The sequence below is a fragment of the Protopterus annectens genome, chromosome 12.part0 (assembly GCF_019279795.1).
Source record: "Protopterus annectens isolate FY-2018-M chromosome 12.part0, PAN1.0, whole genome shotgun sequence".
Lineage (NCBI taxonomy): Eukaryota > Metazoa > Chordata > Ceratodontiformes > Protopteridae > Protopterus > Protopterus annectens.
The window spans coordinates 139,207,196-139,232,735 of NC_056746.1; the positions used below are offsets into that span (position 1 = coordinate 139,207,196).

At 38.3% G+C, this 25,540-nt stretch overlaps 1 protein-coding gene across 1 annotated transcript in view; it reads right to left on the reverse strand.

Moving 5' to 3' along the window:
• LOC122816399 (multidrug resistance-associated protein 1-like) overlaps window positions 1-25,540 on the reverse strand; it is an 827,783-nt gene that overhangs the window by 12,748 nt on the left and 789,495 nt on the right. Inside the window, exons 27-28 of the mRNA XM_044089157.1 lie at window positions 24,699-24,857; window positions 7,342-7,508 (exon numbers count right to left, since the gene is read on the reverse strand). Of these exons, the coding sequence (XP_043945092.1) occupies window positions 7,342-7,508; window positions 24,699-24,857 (326 nt within the window). The remainder of the gene's footprint in view (window positions 1-7,341; window positions 7,509-24,698; window positions 24,858-25,540) is intronic.

A 25,540-nucleotide genomic window follows, 5' to 3' on the forward strand; every position in this document is an offset into this window, starting at 1 on the left:
AAGGACCAACAAGAAATGCTTGACTTAGCTTTCTTTACAGCAGATGGCAATGTTTCCACATTGTTTTAAGTTCAACATTTCACAGCATATCCTTTCATTTAAAAAAACAAGCTTGTAGTTCAACATTCATATTTACATATGATAGAATTATCTATAAAATTCAATCTGGCTAGGCTGGCAACCTTCACCCTTCTATACCAGTCTTCACACTTTGTTTATTTTTAGGGGGGGCAAGCCCATCAAACCTCTTGCTAATTATATATGCCAACTCCAAGATCAATCTTCAGTGGGGGAAAGAGCAAATTCCCTGATCCCTAGTGTTAGCAATCTCATGGACGTAACACTGATAGAAGCAATCAGATGAGATTCAATCACTTCTGCTGGTGTAAAAAAATGTTCAAATTACAAACAAAGCTCACAAATGGTAGAATAAAAAAGAAAGAATTCACAAAACACCAAACAACTCATACCAAATGAATCACAAAACAATTAATATATCTGCCGAACTAAAAAAAATATATATATATATATATATATATATATATATATATATATATATATATATCAGTAAACCCCAACTACGAAATGGAGATCAGAAGTTGTCTTGGTAGTGATACTGTTAACGGGTTTCTAGTAATTTAAAGTTTAGGGTTGGAGCAGGGTAGGGTTAGCACACCAGTAAGGTGGGAACCAGGGGGGATACACATTCCTGCATTATCTTACTCATGTGTGCTAACCCTAACCATTGAAAATATTTTTGAATTCCATAAAGACACAGATGGAGTTCAGTATCACACTATGATACCTATATAATACAAAAGATCAACAGATGTTAGGGAACATACAAAAAAAAATTACCAAATGAATAAAATGAATGGATACATTAATTACTGCAGAAAGGTTACAGGAGTTACAACTTTTTTTCAATAAAATACTGGCAGGAGAAGGGGAGTAATTAATCCACCAGAAATGTATACCTGTAGGTATGCCTTACTCTTACAATAATAATAGAGCTGACACGGTTACATTAATGAAAACTTTCTCAAAGAACAGTAGATCTGCCAGTTGATTTAGTGAAAGAACTGTTAACTGTTTGAATAAATTACTATCACACTAAAGACAATCAAGTCTGTAGAGGCATTTAAAATATCTTTATATATCCATTTCAATAAGAGCTATTTTGACAAGCTTTTTAGGCCTTTGTGTTCACCAATTCAAGGCTACCCTTACATTAACTTTTTGGTTTCTGCTTTTACCCTCTACAGATTTGCTTTCAGCCTGTTCTCTCTTTCATCTCATCTCATTCTGCTTGCCTTCCATATCTGTCCCATCTGGTCCCCTCCTCTTAATTTCCCATTTGTCTTCATTGTCACTGGGACATGAACAGAGGGCATACCTGTCACACTTTTCTGTTTTTCATATCTATCTTCCAGAGTGTCTCGACCATACAGCAGTCCGACCTGCTTACTTGAGTATATCCAGCCCGGGAAAATGTTCTGTCTACATTTGTTGTATGTCTTTCTTTACAGATATTTAGCCATTTCCCTTTATACAATGCATCTCCTTCTTTCTTCTTTTAGTGTGTTCCTCTCTTCCATAGTTTATTTCCTTTTGTCTAAAGTTACATTAACTCATTGCTGCACAAAGCACTATTTTATATATATTTCCATTTAATACCCATAACTCCTCTGTGCAACATAACATTGTCTGGAGCTAGTGTAATTAACCGAGTGACTTTCCTATTAAATGATAGATAACATATGCAAAAACAGGGTGTGAAAACAAAATAAGACCATGATGCATTACAATACAGCTATGGACCATTATTTGTCATTTCTTGTTCAAATTTTCAGAACTGATTGAATTATATATTTTATATTTTTTGGATTATATATTTTTAAAGAGCATCAAGTAAAATGTCATGATGGACACAAGAAAATACAATAAAAGTGTCCATGAAGTACGTCACATATCACAGGAGATACTGCTATTTGTTTGCTTGTTAGTCATTATCAAAGCTATCAGAAAAATTTGCACATGCAATTTTTCAGCAATTTCCACAAGTTTCATACTGCTCAAAATCTGCACATTTTAAATTATCTATAATATTAAAATTTTGACTAAAACAACTATTATTATTTACATATTTGAGTTAATCTGATGGAGGATGGTGACTATTTAACAAAATGTAGTAAATGGTAAAGATTTAACTAAATGTAATGATTAATAGCAACAGTTTAACAAAATATTGCAGTATATGGTGAAAAGGGCCATGTATAAGTCATTTTAAATGATTTATTGCAAGCCTTCTTCCATCTTTTTTGCTGTGCGAAGAGTTATTAATCACATGAAACTTGAGTTTAAACACTCAAGAGAACTTTTCAACAATAAAGATTAAACTACAGTTGTAAAAAGAGGTGAAAATGCATCCATTTACCTTGATAAGGCAGTGACCACAAAGATTTATTATATATGACTGTTTCTCTTGTGTTAAGTTCTTCCTCCTAACTATACAAGACATTTAGATGTCTTGGCTTTTTATAAGAAAGCAGCTAAATTATGTGACCCAGCAGCATGGTCATTAAACATAAAGCACACATTAATGAGTAGTGACTACTGTCAAGAAGGGTGCATCTCTCACATTTTTGTCAGTTTATTTTGTTTGCTTTTAAATGATTTTGAGGTTAAATTTTACAACTAAATGTATTGCCGGGGGGGGACTTTTCTATGAATTGTAATAAAATCCAAGCCACCACTATGATTTGTCCTTGGCAAGATAAACAATGCACTAGCAAGCAATACTTAATCCAAAACCATTTTGGATTAAGTATCACTTGCCAGTGCTTTGTTTTATCTCTGTTTAGAACCTTGGCTATGACGATTTTAGAGAACCTGATTTCTAGGAATATATATATATATATATATATATATATATATATATATATATATATATATATATATATATATATATATACAGGGAGAGATACAACTCAAAACTGCCCTATTTCCAGATGATTTACTGGTACCCAGTGCCTCAATATCTCCCCAAGCTGTTTGAGTTATTGAAATTTTTGGAAATTATACAAGACAACTGTGGCATTTATATACCTATGTACATATTTATTTATATCTGTTTAGCTGGATGATATAGATCACAACTGATCAATTTTAGGCCTACCCTGGTTTGGACAGGAGCAACTAATAATCAGATCAGGTTACATAATGTAAAAAAATACTTTAAACATGTCATGCAAAAGCAGTTCTACATGTTTAGATGTACTTACAATATATGAACATCAACAAATAGTCAGAACAAATAACGTTCATGCTGCAAACAACATTGCAGTATAAACAAAACAGAAAAAAAAAATAAACAATCTAAGAGGAGTTAAAAGATACTAGCAGTGGCTATGTACATACATACAAATTATGGATAAACTATGTACAGAGGGACAATATTAGCTGGGGGAACAGCAGTGGCTTTGCTTAACTAGGTAGGCCTCACACAGAGGTCTTATTTTTTTCAAGTTGGGAAGGACCTTTAAATTAAGAGCTCTTGACAGATGTGACTACTATTACAGAGAGTAGCTAAGGTCTGTGCAATGCATCTTTATTCTGGTAGTTTGTAGAGTTGGTCTTCACATGTATTGTCTTCTGGGATCATATATGGAGGCAATGGGAACTAGGACAGCTGGTGGGGGGGGGTTGACAGTGTCCTGGTGCATCAATTTGAAATACAAGAACTCTAGTAAGAAATCAACCCTTTCCTTTATGGCCAAACAGCCTTTTTATTGACAGGTAGTGGTGTTTTTCATTTATTTGTTTTTTTAAGGGGAGTTTTCTATGAAGAAACATATTTGGTTGGATAGCAGGTGAAGGGTTGTGACATCTTTCTTCAATGTTGTGATAATTAATGTTAGTCTATATTCAAGCTGAGCAAATAGTTCATATTTATATATTGCTGCTCTGGGTAGGGGTAAAAAAGAGTGGGAGATGTTATCTACAAAGGAAAGAAGGAAGGAAGATAACTTCCTTCTTAAAAAATGATCTTGTTTTCTCAAAATGGAATTAAAAGTTCAAGGTCTGGTCTAGCCGTATGTCAAGATAATTGAAGGCAGACTTGGCTACTATAGGGAGGTTGTTCTGGTCCATGATGTTTAGTCTTTTAGGGCTTTCTGTACTTTTTGGTGATTAAAAAAAAATCAAACATTTAGTTTTATTCAAGTTAAGTTTTTTTTTTGTAGTGCGCCAATGGGCCTTCCTGAAATTATTTTGTAATCCAGAGAAATTTAGACTGGACCTACAGATAACCATGCCATCAGCATATTATAATAATAATGAGAGACAGTGAAGATAAAAAAAAAGTATTAATAGGGAAAGATGTTGTGGTGCTACCCTGAAGGACTTCAGTCAGAACTGTGTTGTCTATAGAAGTTGCTGATCCCAAAACCTTAAAGGTTCTCATACACAGGAACTCTTTCAACATAGCAATGAGGTGGTCTGATACCTATTTGTAGCAAATTCCCAATGTTGCTAGGTTATAGTCTGTACGAATCCAATAAATACAACTCCAGGCAAACGCCAGATACTTTAATAAAACAACAAAGCTTTTGGATTACAAATCCTTCATCAGTGTTAGAAGGATTTGTAATCCGAAAGCTTTGTTGTTTTATTAAACTATCTGGCGTTTGTCTGGAGTTGTATTTATTGGATTTGTGCACCTGCCTACAGTTTCAGCTTTACTACTGTCCTGACCATATTTTCTTGTAGGTTATAGTCTGTGTCAGAAACTGAAAGAAGCATATCCATACTTGGGAATACAGCTTGCATCCGACACAGCAGAGTTTCTGTATTATTCCTGTGATGCAGTGTTTACTAAAAGCAGGAAATATGTTCTAAAACTGGAAAACACTGACCTTGGAATTAGACCAGTGAGTCTGGATACAGAAGTACTGCTTGGAGCAGTACTTTTGGCTTGATATTCCAAACACTTGAAGGACTGGATGGCAGACTTTCTTTTGGAACACAAATAGACATAGTCATAGGATGTCATAGAATAAAGTAATCTTCTGAACCAAATTTGGAGGGCTTGTAGTATAAGACATACCATCTTATCTTTTGACATTTGGCTATCTCTTTTTTTATAAATTGCCATGTTAGTTTATGTGAAGCTAGTTGGAAACAAGCGTTAGTTGATAAATCCAGATTCATGTCAACAGCTGACCTGTTATGGGGGAGGGTTTCTTTTGCAAAATGTGCCCCTATATTAAATGGCTTAAATTTTGAAATTAATTGAATATTGAAGAATTCTTGGCACACTTGGTTAGCGCATAGTAAATACAAAGTAGTGCAAAGTCAAGGATCTCAGATACATTGCTATTTGGAGGGACAGTATTTTATATAACCAATAAAATAAAGTTTTACCAGTGTAAAAACAGGCATACAAGACTGAAGTCCTTTGATCACCTAAAGTGGGGGTGGGGTGTTAACTTGCTCCATAGTACAGCAAGGATTTCAACTGGCACAAGGAGATCTTTTGAAATACTACTAATTGGCATACAAAGCTAGGCCTATTAGATGCAGAGACAATTCAAAGGGAGACTTGATCTTAGAAATGGTGGACTAAGGTAAAGGAAAACATTTGGGTTTAAGATTGCTACTTTTGAGGGTGCACAGAGTCATATACTCTTTGAAAGCTGAACTCTATTAGTTGTAAAAATGGGATGGGATAGGCTTAGAACTTTCATTACCAAGGCGTTCACAGGGATGGCTTCAAATTTGTCTTATGACTAAGTAATTCAACAAAAGACACAAGTTTTGGAATATTTGAATAGTGTTGTGTTTGTAAATATTTTGTACCCCTGGCAGGCAAATGGAGATGATCCCTGTGGCTGCTCGGGGGGGCAGGGGCTGGATCCACATTTTCGTGTTATGCTCAGAGTTGAAGGGATTTAAGATCTGCAACATTTTGCTATAGATGTATTTCAGCAGGACACAGCAGTGACCCCAGAGACCTATTTCTTATGTTTGGAAAATCAAAGGGAGAAGCCACCCTATAAAGAAATTTTACTTTGGTTAATAGTGCTGTTTGCCAAAACAATTATAGCACTAAATGTCGGAAATCACAGGATGTAAGCAGGCTGGCTGCTGCTGATGAAGACACATTATTTATTCTTAAGGACAGGCAGATACAGCTGAATGAATGGATGTTGGGGTTACAATATCTAATTAATGAGTAATAATGGGGATATCCTGACTGTGTGATGGGTACTGGGGTTTACCACATGCTAGAGCGTAAGATCTAGGATATTATTAGAGTTGACTGCACAGTGATGTTCATGCATGGAAATGTTGTAGTGTTTTGATATGCGTTAAATAAAGTTTAGTTTAATATTACTAGAATTAAAAATAACCACCTGTTCTCGTATTAATTAAAAAAATGCTAGTTATCATAAGCTGGGTTTTGACTGAACAGTATAAAATATGGAACTTTTCCATTTACCACTGAACATGCCATGGCAATCTTCACTTGAAAGTTGTACTAAAAACTCTTGTCGAAGGACGACTTAGGGTTCTCCCGGTATTACTACTGATATATTTTTTAATAACTTTCTTTGCTTTTTCTAAGCCTTTCTGAATGGGTAGATCCTTTTAATAACTTTTTTTCTCAATGTATGTAATTTTTCCCACTGGTGTATGACTGTGGAATTTTTATATGCATGTTTAGGTAGTGTGAAGTGTATCCCCAATCACACGGAGAGATGCAGGGCATTTGCTGTCCTACAAAAAACAGTTTGTTGTTATAAGAATGTCAGAAAATGTTTTTTTTCATTGTATCTCCCTTGTTGGAAATTCATTCATGGAATCAACTTGCATCATTCCTATGAGGTCTGTTTTGTGATACAATTAATTTCTACTAATTGTAGAAATCAGACTACTGTATGTCAAACTAGACTTTCTACTTAATGCTAAATTAGTTTAACATTTTTATAGCAATTACCTTTTATGTACTATGCAATCATTATTTTTCTACGTTTTACAATTGATCTTGTGTGGTAGTAACAGTAAAGAGTCCAGATGTATCTGCTTCAATATCTGTGTTTATAAATGTTTAAACTAAATAAATAAATAAATGCCTATTACCTAACTGTACTACATAACATGTTAATTACAACAGTCCCAGGGTTTAAAATCCAACTTCTCACTTGAATACATTAGCTATATTTAAATGCTTAAGAGTCAGTCTGACCAATGCTTCAGTCTGGCTGGCATTTCAATGATCTACAATTCTTCCATAACAAAATCCAAGGAACACTGTACTTTGCAGTATGTTTCCATTACCTGAGATTCTCTCCACCTTCCGAGCATTTGTGGTGCAGCTTTTCTGGAAGGCTGGATACAAAGTTCTGCAAATGAGCCAATTTCAAGGCTTGCCAGATTTGACCATCAGAGTACTTATCAAATGGATCCAAGTTCATGCGCAAGGATCCAGAAAATAATACAGGATCCTAAAAAGAAAATTTTCATTAATTTTAAAATTAGAAAAAATTGATATTATAAAATTCAATCACATAAAACAGCAGAGAGCACTTGAAGGGTTGGTTACAAAAAACGTTTAATTTTTGGCTTAAGTACATGCCAGCCACAAAAAAAAAAGTATATTCTGCCAGAGGTTATAGTGACAATTTGGTAAAACTAAATTGAATATGCATTCATTAAATAATACTTTGAATGCCTGTATCTTGATCTGCCTTTTATATTTTATTGACATCTGATTAATGGAAAGTCTGACTGAGCAGATGCCCATTTTCCTGAATGCCTGGGAGAAAAGTTCCAAAGTGTTACAAAAACATTTTACGAACAATAATTTCACAATCTTCAAAAATAATACAAAAACATCTATAGTTTAAATAACTAGTCCAAAATATGAACACTATGGTTAAGAATAGATACAACTTATATGGCAATGATTTAATATTTAGAGAAACTTTACCCAGTTTAGAGAAATTAAAGGTGAGTTAGGGATTGCAATATGAAGTGGGAGGGAAAAAAACAGGATTATGGCATATTAAAATAGAGGGCCAGGGGAGAAAAACGGGGAGAGAAATTGATTAAACTACGGAAGTGAGTGAAGAAGGTGGAGTAAGGAGGTGTAAGGTATGAACAGGCACTTGTTTATATTTAGGGATATAGATGGAGAAGCTTTTGATGCCAAAACCTCTCCACATCTTGAAGTTAATTTGTTATCCAAAGGCAGTTAAACAATGTGCCACTGTCGATGCCGGGTCTCAATAGGATGCCGCAGTGCAAAGGAAAAGGTACTATTATTACAGGAAATTATATCATGATCACTGTGCAGATCTTTGGTGAAGGCTCACTCAAAAGTATAGCGTGTCCACCTATGATGATTCCGTATTAAGGAAACTGAGGATTGTTAATACAGCAGCCTAAATCCCAGACACCATTGATGGTTCATGCCTCTCTATCAAGTTGCAAAATGAGCCAGACAGAAAATCTGGAAGAGTTGTTGCAGGTATAGTGTCCACAGAACTAGAACAATGTATCTGGCTACAGTCAGTGAAGTAGCCACTGCTACCAGTCAGTGCACATTACAGCAAACATGGCTACAGTCAGTGCAGGAACAGGGCACATGGATACTGTTTATGTAAGAACTGCAGGCCTTAGTCACAGGAAGATGACTGCTCATGGCTAAAGCCAATGAGGAGTAGCAGGAGTAGTGACTACTGGCTGCACTCAGTGACACGGTCTGCATGCATTCATGAGACAACCAATAAACTTGTTCTAACACTAGATGATAAGGAAAGGAGACCAACTAGAAGGCAGTCAGCATAAACAGCCAATCAGCAACTGGCTGTGTGTAGCAGCACAGAGAGACATGGGATTCACCTCTGTTTCAATCAGGCAATAGTACCATAAAGGAATAAGAATTGTGCTATGCTGTTGCGAAGAAAAAATAATAAGAAGAATGGTTAATAATATTACTATTGGACACCTAATAACCAATTTGCAGAGCAGTAGGACAGTGTGTGAAACTCAGCAGGCTTGCACAAGTCAGCTAGGATAGTATGTGATTATCTGGGGATGTTAGATTCAGGGCAAAATTTTTTTACATAATAAAGTTGATCTTTACATCTGTTTACATATATCCTTTATCTATCTGTTGCAGACTGGTCCGTTGTTGTTTATTTTGATCATTTTTGCATCACTTTATTTGTACTTGTTTGATACTACTTTATGCTTGTGTCTTATGCTAAAAAGAGATAGAGCTTGGAAAGCCTGGATCAAAACAAAGGAATTACCTGTGCTACATAATTATGCACACCAAGCCTGGATCAAACAAAGGAATTACCTCTGTTACATAATTATGCACACCAAGCCTGGATCAAAACAAAGGAATTACCTCTGCTACATAATTATACACACCAAGCCTTGATCAAACAAAGGAATTACCTCTGCTACATAATTATACACACCAAGCCTGGATCAAACAAAGGAATTACCTCTGTTACATAATTATATACACCAAGCCTGGATCAAAACAAAGGAATTACCTCTGCTACATAATTATTCACACCAAGCCTGGATCAAACAAAGGAATTACCTCTGTTACACATAATTATACACACCAAGCCTGGATCAAACAAAGGAATTACCTCTGCTACATAATTATACACACCAAGCCTGGATCAAACAGAGGAATTACCTCTGTTACATAATTATGCACACCAAGCCTGGATCAAACAAAGGAATTACCTCTGTTACATAATTATACCCATCAAGTCTGGAACACCAAGCCTGGATCAAAACAAAGGAATTACCTCTGCTACATAATTATACACACCAAGCCTGGATCAAACAAAGGAATTACCTCTGTTACATAATTATACACACCAAGCCTGGATCAAACAAAGGAATTAACTCGGCTACATAATTATACACACCAAGCCTGCATCAAACAAAGGAATTACCTCTGCAACATAATTATACACACCAAGCCTGGATCAAAACAAAGGAATTACCTCTGTTACATAATTATATTTCTCCTTGGGTCTCCACTGAAAATGGGCCACAAGCCCAGCTGGACCAACCCGGTTAACAAATGTCAATAAATATTGTCCCAAAAGAACCTGATCTCTCATTTTAATTGGAACCCACATCATTCTGTACTGCCTGCTGTTTATGCATTTTATTTTCTGCTTTGAAAAATCTGTTCACCTGAAGGCTTTCCCACCTACCTGCCCAGTTCCTGCTAGTGCTTTTAAACTTGGTGGCTTTTAAGTGGCCTGGCCTTACTGTAAATTTAGCTTTAGAAGCTCCTTCACAGCTCATTTCATTTAGCCATTCTACTGGTCACTGAAAGATCAAACTGGGAAGCCTCTCCTCTTAGGCTCTTAAAGCCTGAATTACCCATGCTTTCATATTACCCTACAGTCAGTACACACTGCAATATTCAGTGTATTAATTCCTCCTTTCTAGTTTACTATTAAAATCTGTAACATCTGGGACTAGACTAACCAGTTACTGGAAAGCCTGCAAACTGCTTTTTAGGCATCAGCTTGAGATTAGTGCTTCAATTTTGCCCCTGGTGATAGATGGAGCAGATGGACATTATACCCAGAACTCCCTAATGATTACTAATCACAGAAACACCTGAAATTTGCTTCACAGGGGCCAGCTTTGGATTAATGCTACTGTTTTGCTCATGGTGAGAAAAAGTGCATGAGGCACTGTTTGCATGAAGAAGGTGATCTCCATGAGATTAGACTAAGATTGTACTTCTTACCCAACTAGCAACCTAGCAAATCTGTTCCCCCTCACAGTGGTCACAAAAAGTGGAGCACAGAATCCCTTGGTACTACTCACCCTGTAACCAGGGATCCATACTTTCTTTAGGAAAGGCAACCACCCCCATAAATTACAGTATTGATAATATACCTCTAAGAAATGACCCAGTGGTCAGGTATTTGGGAACACATGTAGAAAGTTACTTGGCCTTTGACCATAATGTGTCTACTTTGTAAGGAAATCATTCTATGCTGTGCAAGTTATAAGCAAGGCTATGGCATCTAAGTCCAAAGATGTCGTTGTTCTGTTGTACTTAGTCCTCATTAGACCACTGACTGAGTACAATATCCCTTTCAGTATGTACCTGAACAGGCATATGCAACTGTAGCATCCACATTTGTTCCTCACAAAAAGAATACAAGGTGTAAGACAACATGTTGTATGCAGACTGCCTCAAAGCCTTATCCTTGTACTCTGTCTCCTACAGACTGCTGAGAGGTGATCTATGCTGGCCTTTAAAGCATCCTCTGATTCAGCCCTAATGGACTTACTGAAAATCTGAAAAACAAATGGCATTAAAAACACCCAGTCTAGGGAATCCAAACCTCACTTGCAACACAAATAGGACACGTTGGAGGAACAGGTGTGGCATTTCTCTGGAAGAGGCTTCCTGTCATGTGAAGCAGAGTTCCTACCTGCATTTATTTAGGGCGCAACTTAGATCAGTGGATGGGAAATCGTAAACTACCCCTGGTCTGCTACCTATGTCCACATTGGAAAATGAAAGCTTGTAAATGCTCAGCTAAATATACCCAAGTTATACCCATAATAAAAAGAGCGGCATTAAAACTTGTCAAATATATTCTGGAAGCATGGTTAAGCTTAAAAAGGCCCTCTAGGCTGTTAGTCCAAAAATCACCTATGAGCCTATATTCCTCCCTACAGAAAAACAAAGATATTAATTATGTGCAGATTAAAAAGAATTATTGGCATAGAAAGATAAGATGGAGAAGGAGATAATTAGCATGGAAATCCTTACGTACCACCACCTGGAGGAGGAAAATAAGTTCCCCTTGTACTTTTATAAAGTGTTTGCATGAAGTGATAAGATAGGCAAGTGAGATGTCTAATCTGAAACTGAAGAGGAAGAACAATCAGTGTGAATCAGGAGGCTGATGGTAACCGGTGTTCCTGAAGACAGGAGGAAGAGTACACAAGGAATCAATCAATCTCATTGATCAATGCAGATACAAAAATTTTAGAAATGGTGATGGTGTACAAGACAGAAGGAGTGACTGATGAACTACAGCACAAAAGTGGAATTTTGTCTGGGGCTCATTAATAAGTGGGACCATTGGAGGCCGCTTTTGGAGTTCATGGAATAAAGAATAAGAATGGGTAGGGAGTGGAACAATTTTAACATAAAAAGCATTTGGCATGGTTAAAGTGGCATTTTGTACAGGGTGTTGGTACAGACAGATTTTTGCATTATGATTACAAGATAGTTGTTGTCTTTTGGCTTTTCCCGGTTAGGGGCCGCCACAGCGGAACTCTGGTCCGCTAATGATTGGCAGTAGATTTTTACGTGCCGAGTTGCCGGCCCTGACGCACAACCTTCAATGAAGGTATGCCCATTCACGCATGTCTCCACACAGAAGACGCTCTAGCTGAGAATCAAACAGGACAATGTCTTACTGTGAGGCGACAACGCTACCGCAGCACCATGATTACAAGAGAGCAAAGGCTATAAATGAAGAACTATGTGAATGTCAATAAATGAGATGTCACACAGCAAAGAACTGTATGTCAAAGTCTCTTCCACTTCTTGTATCCATTTATACATAGGATTGAGGTGGTGACAGAAAGGGTAATGGGGTAATATGGGAAAGGGCAAATGGAAGACCACTACTGCTTGTTTGCAGATGGCTAACATTATTTAAGGTTATGGGGATCACTGAAGGTCATGATAAAAGAGGGCAAATGGTTTACGAAAGTTTGTAGTTTAGAGATGCACCAAAGAAATAGGGGATTAAACCTACTGGGAAGCAACATAAGTTGCAGGCGGATTAACAAATACTAGCAAAGGTAGTTAAATACCAAGGAATTCATGTTTATCCATATATTAATGAAACTTGGCAGAAAAATGAAGAGGGACATTGATGGGGCCAAGTGGGAGCTGATTGTTAGACAAAGGGAAATTCTCATTAGTTTAATGGAGAATTTGTGATTGTTGCATGTTATGAGACACTAGTAAGTTTCTGAAGGATGACTGAGTAGGAGTAGTGTGGAGCACTTCTGAGGATTTTGTGTGCAGTGGACATAGTCCTAGGTATAGAGGGGACAGCCCAATATTAGAAAGGAAGAAGAGTAAGGGGCAGCCAGACCTCCTTAGTTTTGTAGTGACAGATATGCCTCAAAGGTGCGGGGGTGGTTAAGAAGGAAGTGGAATGAGTCGATTGGTCCACTGAACTACAGGGTTATGCTAGTAGGGTGATTCAGGAGTCTACGCAAAAAAAAAGGCAATGGAGTCTGGAGGGGAGGAGGTTCTATGTTCAAATTATAAGAATGGAATACAATGGACAACAATGGTCACTGTGGGCTGAGAGAACATTAAACATCTTTAGTGTGGGGCAGATGTAAACTCTTTCAAACTGCAAAAATAACTTGGGTTACCATGACAGTGGTTAAATATGATTGGATAAAGTGCATAGCAAAGGGAATGATCGGCAGTGCTGAGGGAAAAGCAGGTACTTCCAAGGCAAGAAGTGGTCAGAAGAAAAAGGGTACATCCCTCACATGCTCCTGAAAGGAAAAAGAAATGTCAAAATCAGTTAAATCTCTGTACTATATATTTTCCTTAGCTCAGTATTACCTTTCCACATAGATCTGTAATCTCCCTCAACCCTGACCATCTGTCAAAATCTATACTGTGATTCCCACCACCAGCACTCATCTTGTCTTCTTTCTACCTTTGCTCTACATTGCTATGGTCCTTGCTGTAACACCTATGCATTAACCTCATGTGAGCACTATATGTTGGCCTGACTGCCCCTGAATACTCTCCAAGACTCCTCCCTCAAGTGGCTCTTTTCATACACCGTACTCACAGTCATAAGGATACAGAGTGAAGGGACAAAGGTAACAATGTGAGTACCAGTGCTGTGAAATACAGTGCAGATTTCCAGTAAGAGCCCCTAATAGTTCGAGGTTAACTACTCAAACCTGGGTCACTAGGGCTGGAGTCAGGGCTTCACAGAACACATATCTGAAGTGTACTTACTTACTTCACATAACCTTTTCCCACACTAATACTCACCACCCTAGCCCAAAGGTTCCTAGAATTTATAAACTCAAATGCTATGGAACAACTTGTTACCACTCCCACAAGAGGGGAAAACATACTGGACCTGATCATCACCAACATGGGGACTCTATGCTCCAGACCAAAAGTGTATTCTCACTGGTAAGATCAGACCATAAACTAATCTCACTGGATATTCACATCCCGACCCCACCCCCTGCCCAGAAAACCACAGTGAAAAACTTCTCTAAAGCAAATTTCCTCCTCAAAACCGAGGTGGAATCCTTCAAAGCCCCGGCCTGTGGAAAATGTTCCAGACCGCAGAATCCTTTATAAACGCATTCTATGAACACCTTCAGGAATGCATGGATCATGCGATCCCAAATAAAACCAAGACCCAATCCTCCAAAGGCAGACGTCCTGTCTGGTGGACCCCAGCCATAAACAAACTATACAATAGAAGGAGAAAGCTACTAAATGATAGAGCAAAATCCCAAAAAGGGAAGGCATCACTGATCAGTATTAGCAAAAAACTGCGGGCACTCATAAAATTGTCTAAGGCCAGCTTTGAGAGAAACATTGCACAGGACACTAAGGATAATCACAAGGCTTTCTTTAGTTATGTTAGGAACCTGGGTGGTAATTACCAGATATGCTCAGAATTAGACCAAAACAACAAAAAATACACTGAACCCACAGACATTGCCAACATCCTAGCTGACAGGTTCAGCGCAAACTTCTCCCCACCAAAGGGCAAATATCTATCCCAGCAGAGTGCTGCCCCTGACATCTCAGATGCTCAGGTAAGAGCCGCCCTCTCCAAAGCAAAAAACACAGCATCAATGGGACCAGACGGTGTCCCAGGCTGTGTCCTACATGAACTCCAAGAAGAGCTAAACCCAAACATAAAACTACTGTTCAATCTCAGCCTTACTACAGGATATGTGCCCAAAGAGTGGCGTACAGCAACAGTGGTCCCTCTCCATAAAGGTGGTGCCTCAACGGATCCTGGAAACTATCGCCCCATAAGACTGACTAGCTTGGTCTGCAAAGCTATGGAAAGGATCATCATGGACCTCATAAATAAAGATATTGGGGACCTACAGACACTGGATCCTACCCAGTTCGGCTTTGTTAAGGGCAGATCCTGCCTCTTAAACCTGGTTGATTTCTTTGAAACAGTCACCAAGGCCATTGTGAGGGAAGGTGGTCCACACAGCCTACCTGGACCTCGCAAAAGCCAATACCCCACTCGGGCATTATAGATAAGCTCACCAGCTTAAATATAAACCCCTATGTCACTAGATGGATTGCAAACTGGCTCAAGGACAGCACCCACATGGTTAGAATTGCTGGAGCCATGTCAGACTCCAAACCAGTTACAAGTGGTGTCCCACAAGGCTCAGTCCTGGGACCTCTTGTTCGGTATATATTTCTCGGAGGTACAGGCCAACACGGAAGGACTGTGGCTGACCAAGTTCGCAGATGACTGCAAACTGGGCGCCATAATCGACTCTCCAGCCGACACAAGCATCCTCCAAAAGGGCCTCATAGAAACAGACAACTGGTGCCAGAGCCATGGCCTCAAGCTAAATGCCAAAAGTGTATAGTCATCCCTTTGGCAAAAACAAAGTGCCCACAAATTACCACATAGGTGGTAATCCATTACGTACAGAAGAAGTAATTAGGGACCTGGGGACCCAAGTTGATAGCAATCTCTCATTTGAAAACCACGTGGCCAAAGTGGTTAGAAAAACATTTTATATAGCCCACCTAATCATGAAGGGATTTGCATCTAGATCAGGGGAGGTCATCGTGCCTCTTTACTCATCCCTCATCAGGCCCATAATTGAGTACAATGCCCCTTTTGGGATATACCTTACCAGACACCTGCAGCAACTGGAAAGACCCCAAAAGTACCTCACCAAGAGGATGAAAGGGCTCAAACAGATGCCATATGCTGCCCGGTTAAAGAAACTCCAGCTCTACTCAGTGGCATACCGCCTGTTCAGAGGCGATCTGTGCCTGACGTATAAAGCCATGTCCAACCGAATTAATGGACATGCTGCACCTCAGAAAATCAAATCCCATCGAGCTCTTCGAGAGACTTGAACCTCAGCACTGAAATAAATAGGACATGCTGGAGGGACAGATCCATAACCCAGAGGCTCCCTTCACTCTGGAATAAAATCCCAGTCCAGGTTAGGCAGAGTCCCTCACTGACTCTCTTCAAGAGGAATCTTGATGAGTGGATGGGAGATCATAGGTTTACCCTGGGTATCACTTCTGTGTCACTGTTAGACAGAGGCACAGTATACTAACCTCGAAAAAGGGCATAGCAAAATAAATTTAAAATGGGTGGTGAAAGCCAAACACATTCTGGCTAGGCTTATAAATGCCCTAGGGCAGATAGCCTAGTATGAACCTATGAACCTATGAACTTTCCACTCTCACTTTATGCTAATTTATACCTAGTAGCTGTGGAATATGACACTTCAAGCAGCCTACACATATCCTTAAATTCCTGAGCATTTTCTGAAAAATCAAATTAAAGAACAGGGGTCAAACAAATGTAAATATGTTGTGAAAAGCAAGTGCTATTAAAAGGTGCAAGCAGTAATATGCTCAGCAAAAACATTTTTGTACAACAATAAAAGTCATTGCATTTGTGGTCTGTACATCAGTACTCTGAACTTATAATGCAGAAACTCCAGACTGATCTCTGTCTCTAAATTTTCACTAACGACTTTTAGCATCTTAGAAAATGCTCAGCCTAGACATAAGATTCCTAAACAAAACAGCTACCAATATAAGTTTTTACATGACAGCAATGCATTTCTTATTACCTGTTTAATGAAATATCTAGGGAAATATGACAAGTTATCCCTTTCTGAGTAATTAATAGGACAAGTAACACTTCTAATGTGTCTTATACCAACAACTTACAGTGTAAGCGTCAAAAGTAATTTTCTTTATCATCATCCGAGGCTTCATCTGATGTTATGGCCTAGTTTTAAGTCTGCTGGCTTTGGAAATATTAATGTATATATAGAAGTGCTATATATCTTCATAATTACCAGCAAACAACTATTAATATCTCAAGCATATTGCATTAGGTTTAAGGGGTTGAGGATGGATTGCATTAGTTATGGAAAGCAACCCAGTACCACATATATAGCTGGTTCAGTTAGCAATGCAGCCTGGGCTAGTACTATGAACCAGCACAACCCCCAAGCTCGCCAAGTGTACAGCAAAAAAAAAAGGCAGCTGTAATAAGCCGTAACTGATCAACCACTCGTCCAAAAAAAAAACGTCCTTTCCTTCTACTGGCTCACCAACCAGGTGGCCAGATACATGATACATGCAACCTCCCTCCTGCCACAGCCATTCAGGTTCAATTTCTGTGTCCTGACCCTAACCTTCCTTTAGCATATTTTATTTAAGGAACCATTTTTTCTTTTAAACTGTAGCAAACAGTTGCTACAGTTTACACCTGCCTGCATGGAGTGATTCAGCGCTTATGTCTTAGTTTAAAAAAATAAAAATTATTTTTAAACCACAGGAAACAGATGATACAGGTTATAACCTTCCTGCACAGAGCACTATGACACTCATATTTTATTTATTTATTTTTTTTACTTCTGTTTAAACTGTAGCAAACTGCTTGCTGTAAATATCAGTTACTATAGTTTATACCCAGTCTGGCTGCATGGTGCACTACAGCCCCAGGTTTTAGCTAAAAAAAAAATTCTGTAGCAAACTGTAGCAAGCAGTTGCTGCAGTTTAGAACAAATCCAAGGCAAGCAGGACAGTAGATTCAAAGTATGTTTAATTAATCCAGTAAAATGCAATGAAAGCAGGTACACTGTAAAACACATCAAATATCCAGTTAAGCGCTTTCACCTAGTAAAATACCAGGCTTCCTCAGAACGGCCAAATTGTTAATGAAAATGTATGCTAATGCAAAACTTGTTATTCTAGCAATTGCCGAAGTTCATAAGAGCAGCTTTTAAAATCTCTTCCTGATTTAGGCCCTTGGTTACCTATTATGTCTGGCTTTGTACGGAATTCATTATAAGAGGTATACCTAAGAACATACATCAAAGTTCATAAGCAGGTCATAACTTCAGCTCTCTGTTCATAACCTTAGTGTACAGTTTACTCTAGAATGCATTTTATTCTTGAAATATTTAGTGGGCGTGGAGCATTTCAAAGTAAATGTTAGGTAAATCTTAGGTAGTCTGTAGCTGGAGTCCCTCGGTGCTGAGCGTCCCAACCGTGCGAGAACCTCATTATATTCATCTGCCCCTGCATTGTTTTGGTATCATTAATCATCCCCGTTTCTCACTGCATGGTATGCCCTGCCTACTGAGAGTTAAGACCACTGTACCAACGGCAGTAGAAAAATAACCTGATTATATTCCTCTGCCCCTGTATTGTTTTGGTATCAGCCCCATTTCTCATTGTGTGGTGCGCCCTGCCTACTGAAAGTTAAGACCACTGTACCAAGACCACTGTACCAACGGCAGTAGAAGAATAACCTGAGTATGCTGGATTCTAACAGAACTGCTTGGCTGTTTAAAATAAACTTTATTTTGTAATAATTTTCTAAATGCTAGACTTAACACTGTGCTCACAGTCTACCTGGTTCCACACTGTTGAACGCTCAGCTGAGGATGACAGCAATTAAACACTGTAAAATACCCTTGCTAAATAATTTTTCTCTCCTATACCCTTACATGTAGAAATGGAATACTTGTAAATTATCTTCTCCCTGATTCTAAATTAAACTTTAGTAGACTTCTGCCCTATTGATGCAGGTCAGTTGATTGTTTTTTTTTTTTTTTCTGGCTTACTTCCTTGCCTTCATTCACAGGGCCTGGTTCAGTGATCCTTGCCATTGGTTTTCCCACTTCCATAGCTCCCCCCCTTCTCTCCCACTACCCAATCCTGCCCTGCCATAGGTTTTCTAAATCTCAGGCGCCATCTTTGAACCTGCAGTCTGTAGCTGGAGTCCCTCGGTGTTGAGCATCCCAACCGTGTGCAAACTTCGGTAGCTATCTGCTTTTATTGTATTTTTCACAGTATTTGATTTTCTACAGTATTACTGTGTTGCTCTTATTTATCTGCAGCATCGTAACATGTAATCCATATAGGATAAGGATAAAATGGATCATGCTTAGTTGCTGCATGCTTACTTTTGTTTTTCATTTCTCTCCCAATAATGTTTGTTAACAACTGTTTTCACACATGGCTTGCCTTTCTTTAATTGGCTTAAGCTGTTTGACTCAATTACGGAGTTTTTCAATCTGTACAATACTCATACCTCAAGTGTTGACTGTTTAAGTAGTTTGTTAACTGTTTTTAAGAAGCTTAAGCTGCTATTGCAAAGAATAGTGTTATTGTGATTATTTTGTTTGTTTGTAATTAAGTCCTTGAAAGCCGTTTCCATGTTTTACTGAAATGTATTGACCTTATTTTTGTTGTGGCTATTTACTACTGTTTTTGCTGAAATGTTTTGTTAAACACTTCCCTCTTTGTATTGTTTCTTATCCACTTTTCTTCTCTCATTTCTTTTTCAGTTATATTCCTCTGCCCCTGCATTGTTTTGGAATCATTAATCAGCCCAGTTTCTCACTGTGTGGTGCACCCTGCCTAGTGAGAGTTAAGATCACCGTACCAACGGCAGTATAAAAATAACCTAAGTATGTTGGATTCTAACAGAATAGGTTGCCTGTTTAAAATAAACTTTATTTTATAATAAGTTTCTAGACAGTAGTCTTACCACAGTGCTTACAGCCTACCTGGTTCCGCACTGTTGAATGCTCAGCTGAGGACAACAGCAAGTAAACACTGTAAAATAACCTCGCTAAATAATTTTTCTCTCCTATCCCCTTACATGTAGAAATGGAATACATGAAAATTATCTTTTCCCTGATTCTAAATTAATCTTTTACACTAACGACTTCTGCCCTGTTGATGCAGGTTAGTTGATTGCTTTTTTTTTCTGGCTTACCTCCTTGCCTTCATTCACAGGGCCTGGCTCAACCCGCACCTCTACCCTACCCCCATTCCCACACACCCCCTGTTCATTACATTTATACTTAAATAGGCACCTTCCCTTCCTTTGACGCATCTCCCCTCTCCCACTTCCACACTAATGGCCCCTCCATCTTCTCTCATCCACCATGGCTCCTATATTACATCATACATTACTTCTACTATCAATCTCCCTTCTTCTTCTATTACTTACACTTACCACACACATTTCACAATCTCTCCATCCCTCTATAACCTCTCCAACCCATATCAATTTCTCCACTCTCAACTCATATTATGAAAAAGGCCCTAGCCTATATCACACTAACCCCATCCTCTTTACTAAATTACATATATTCCATTCCATTGATAATCCACAACTCCCTCACCCTCCAAACTACAACATAACTCATGAGCTCTACACCAAAATTTATTACCTTATTCTACAACTCTCCTATACCATCTCCCTTCTATCATGATCAGGCAACATTTACCCCAACCCTGGTCCACCTCCTTCCCCCTCTCAAAAATACCCTAACACCCTCAGTCATACCAAATCTCTCCACCTAACTAACATTAACTTTCAGAGTATCTGTGATAAAACTACTGAACTACATGCCTGGCTGTCAAAGAATAATACCATTATCCTTGCAGCCACAAAAACTTGGCTTAAAACATCCATCCCTGGCTCTAAGATCATCCCCCCAATTACAACATAATCAGGTCAGACAGACAAGGAAAAAAGGTGGTGGCATAACTATCATCCACCCCAGCACCTTCAGCCTATCCTAATATAAAGGTCACATTCCCAGCTTCCTCAATGCTGAAATAATAACCTCCTTCATGGATATCAATCACTCTAAAAAGCTTTGTATATCAGTTATCTACATCCCTCCTGGAAATAACATTACTATTCTAGAAGAGTTTCTATCATGGATATCTAATAACATAAAAAACAAAACTATAATTCTTGGGGACATGAACATTGACGGGGCCTCTATCTCCCATAAACTCTCAACCTCTCACATTAATCTGTTTCATTTCACACAACGTATTTTAACCAACACTAGATATAATAAAAATAATGGAGGATCCATCCTAGACTGGATATTAGTCTCTGATCCAACCAAGTACATATCCTCAGGCACTATGCCCAACTCCTTCAGCGATCATCTCCCAGCCTTTACCATTCGCTGCTGCCCTCACATTCCAAAAACGCATACCTTCAAACTAGTACAAAACCTCTCAAAATGTAACCCCACCACCATAAATACCATCCTGAAAAGCATAAATTGGAACTCCCTTAAATCTCTCCCCTTAGATAATGATCTACAATTCTTTAACAGTACTTTTCTAGAAATTATAGGCAAAATAGCTCCTACCAGAACTGAAAGGGTCAAATCCAATAACGCTCCCTGGCTATCAAAAACCACCAATGAAATTATATACGTTAGGGACAGAGCTTGGAAACGCTGGCAAAAATCTATCAACAATACTGACCTCACTCACAACAAGCAGCTCTGCACTCTGCAACCAAGTTAAAAAACTTGTGACCAAAGACAAACAGTCCTATTTCTGGACAACGCAATCCTACAAAACAAACCCCCCCAAACTCTTCTGGTCCTCTATAAACAACCTAACACCTGATACTAAACCCAACCCCTGCCCACATCCTGACATGGAACCTGAACAAATAGCCAGTCTCTTTAATTCTTATTTCATAGACACCATAGCTAAAATTACAGTGGCTTTCTCCCTTCCACTCCCAAACAGCTCTACATCCTCACCATCCCCCTCACCCCAAAACTGCACCCCTCAACCCCACCCTACCACCCCCAACACTTGCTCTTCTCAATCTAACTGCACACAACAAACTTCTCACCCTCAATTTAATCTCTCACCCATCACCACCTCTTTTATTAAAAAACTATTGGTAAAGCTAAAGCCATGCTCTAATTCAGCAGATAATATTCTCACCAAATTTCTAAAACTCACTGCCAACTCAGTGGCATACCCCATAAGCATTTTGATAAATAGATCCCTTCAGGAATCATATGTCCCCAGTCTATAGAAAAAAGCCATAAACTTACCACTACACAAAAGTGGCCCATCCACTGATATTTCCAAGTTTTGTCCCATTGCTATTCTGTCTCCTCTCTCTAAAATTCTCGAAAAATTTGTACAGAAACCACTCTTAGCTTACCTACTGGATAACAATATCCTTTCCTCTACACAACACAGGTTTCATCCAGGCCATAGCACATCCACTGCACTTATCTCCTTACCTGATAAAAATCACCAATGCTCGTGATTCAGGTAACATAGTGTCAACCATTTTCCTAGACTTATCTAAAGCATTTGACACCATCTCTCACCCTATCCTCCTCTCCCAGATATATGCTATATGCCCAACACCCCAATCTGTTAGCTGGTTTAAAAGCTCTCTCTCAAACAGAGAGCATGCTGTCAAATGGCATGCCTCCATCTCCTCATATCTGCACAATCCAAAAGGGGTACCTCAAGGTTCTGTCCTAGGGCCTCTTCTGTTTAATATTTTCATTAACAACCTAAACCATACTACTCAACATGGATCCCTAATCCAGTACGCAGACAACTCTACCATAGTCTACTCGGCTAAAAATCTTGATATCTGACAGAAATCCACCCAAGCAGCATTTACCACAATTGAAAAATTGCTTCATAAAACTTATCTCTCCTTAAATCCAAAAAAGAAACAAACTTATGATATCCCCCCCCCCAAAAAAAAAAAAACATCCATTATTAGAACCTTGAAATCTTTTCAATTGATTCTACCAAGATCAAGCTAGAAACCCATACCAAATTACTGGGGGTAATAATCGATGAAAACCTCAAATTCGACCTTTACATTCAAAATGTACAAGTAAAACCCACAAAAATGTGGGCTACTCTACCGTCATAATAAATTCATCTCCCTCCCAACCAAACTTTAGCCTCATCTTATCTTCTACTTCTACCATCACTAACCTATGGCACCCCATTACTTTTAAATATACAGTCCTCTCTACTCACAGAACTAGAGCCCTGCTATAACAAGATAGCAAACTTTGCCAACAATAATTGCCACTCTGTCCACCACTGTCTAGCCCTCAGACTACTGCACTGGCTGGAACTCCCACAGTACCTACTTCTCCTACAGCTTATAGGTACACACAAACTAATAATACAGGCCCCAAGACTGTCCTACTCTGAACTCTTTAGTTAGCCTCTATAACCCTGTTAGGTTCCTACGATCTGAAAACCAAGTCCTCCTCCAAGTCCACAAACCCAAGCTACCAGTAGGACAATTACAAAGCCTGGAATAACCTCCCTCCTACTATTTCGCTCACAACAAAGTCCTTCTATAATTAAAAAGGAATTACACCTATCCAAATGGATTTGTAACTGCTCCACTTCATACTCCGCCATCACCTAATTGACCTAATTGTCACATACACTGACTATAGTCTACTCTAACATTGTAAAATCTCAAACTCACCCACAGGCTACAAATTACACTAATTCTGCCTTCATATTACTTACCCTTAATCATACATTTTCCTTCCTTCACCCTCTCTCCTATACTGTCCAAGCCTCCCCTCTCCTCCTTCCAGTCTCCTCTCGTCACTCTATTTCTCCCTTCTCTCCCATCCCCCATCTGTTATATCTGTTCCAGTTATGTTACTTTCTTGTAAATATTGTAAATTATTTTCTTCTTGTATTTGTAACAACTATAAACATACTACTCTATGAATATGCTCTCTAACATTTAATCAGCATCTTGTTTCTTAGTGATTCCTATACTTGTAACACCTAGGAAACGTATTGTCTATGAATTTGCTCTGTAACATTTAATCAGCATCTTGTTTCTTAGTGATTCCTATACTTGTAACACCTATGAAACTTATTGTCTATGAATTTGCTCTGTAACATTCTTGTAATCAGTCTTGTTATTGTTTTCTCGTTATTTACAAATATGTTAAAATGTCTTGTCTGCAAATGTTAATCACTAACTGTATGGAGATTTTCTCCCCGGGCCTCCACCGAAAATGGGCTTCCGGGCCCAGTAGACTTTCCCAGTAAACAAATGCCAATAAATAAATCTTATCACACGATTTTTCACTTTTTCCTTCCAGCTTGCAAATACATCAGTATACAGCGTGACCTACCTAGCATGCAAGTGAAATAAATGCTTGCACTAAATACTGCTCCCCGTCAAACAAATTAGTACTTATAATCAAAGTTTTGCTATTTCAGAAATAAAAGCTTTATAACCTTCATTGCAAATGTTATTTATAAAACAAACAATCCATACCAGGTAGATGAGAAAATTGCAATAACTTTTTAAATGGCCAAATTAATTTATCTGCACTCAGTGCTTCATAGCATACACAAATGTTTGCAGTTAATCGTTTCATAACATCTCCATTCCTGTAGTTTAGTAGAAGTCTTGCATAAGGTTTCTCATTTATTTGATGAGAAGCTCTAAACCATCGTTATTTGGAAGAACTGATGTAGGTCTTGCTTCACCTACCTGAGGAATTATAGTAAGTTTAGATCGGAGTGCATGAAGGCCTAACTGTGCAATATTAATTCCATCGATATAAATCTTTCCTTCAGCAGCCTCAATGATTCGAAACAGTGCCAACGTAAGAGAAGATTTACCCGCTCCTGTTCTTCCCACTATACCAATCTATAAAAGTGTGAAATAAAACACAATAATTGCAAACGGCTTGCTTTTGACATTGCAACTTCATAAAATACAGTTGCTTTGAGAACATTTGTCTTTTATGCATTTATATGCAGACACACATCTTTGCTTACATACATCTCCAACATACAAATACTTTCATAAATCCATCCCACAACCTTGAATATAATTTTCAGAAAAATTTGAACTTCTTCTAAACATTTTTACTGTGCAGCTAAATATATAAATTATGTACAATCCTCTTTCCATGTCAAGTGCAGAAACATGCTGCAGGTGGTGGTGTTGTATAAGAGACAATACTGAAAGAGCCGTATTAATACGGAGTGAACCACAATCAGAATCAACTGTTTCTTCTTGGAAGTATTACTTATAACTTTGAGATGGAAATCTCCCATATCCTACTGAAGACTTTCTTCCCACAGTGTTCGCAAAAAAAAAAAAAAAAACTAAGGATTATCCTATCTTATTTTTGTTCTATTCTTCTGTTCCATCAATGTTTGCTAAATCACCTTAAACACCTGTTTTTATCTAGCAACCTATCTGTATCTGAAGTTTAATGTTCTGTAACTCAATTCTTAATACTCTGTGTGTTTATCTGTTTTAATGTGGAGCTTTTCCTCCCAGGGCCTCTACTGAAAATGGACATATATCCAGTTAGACTAGCC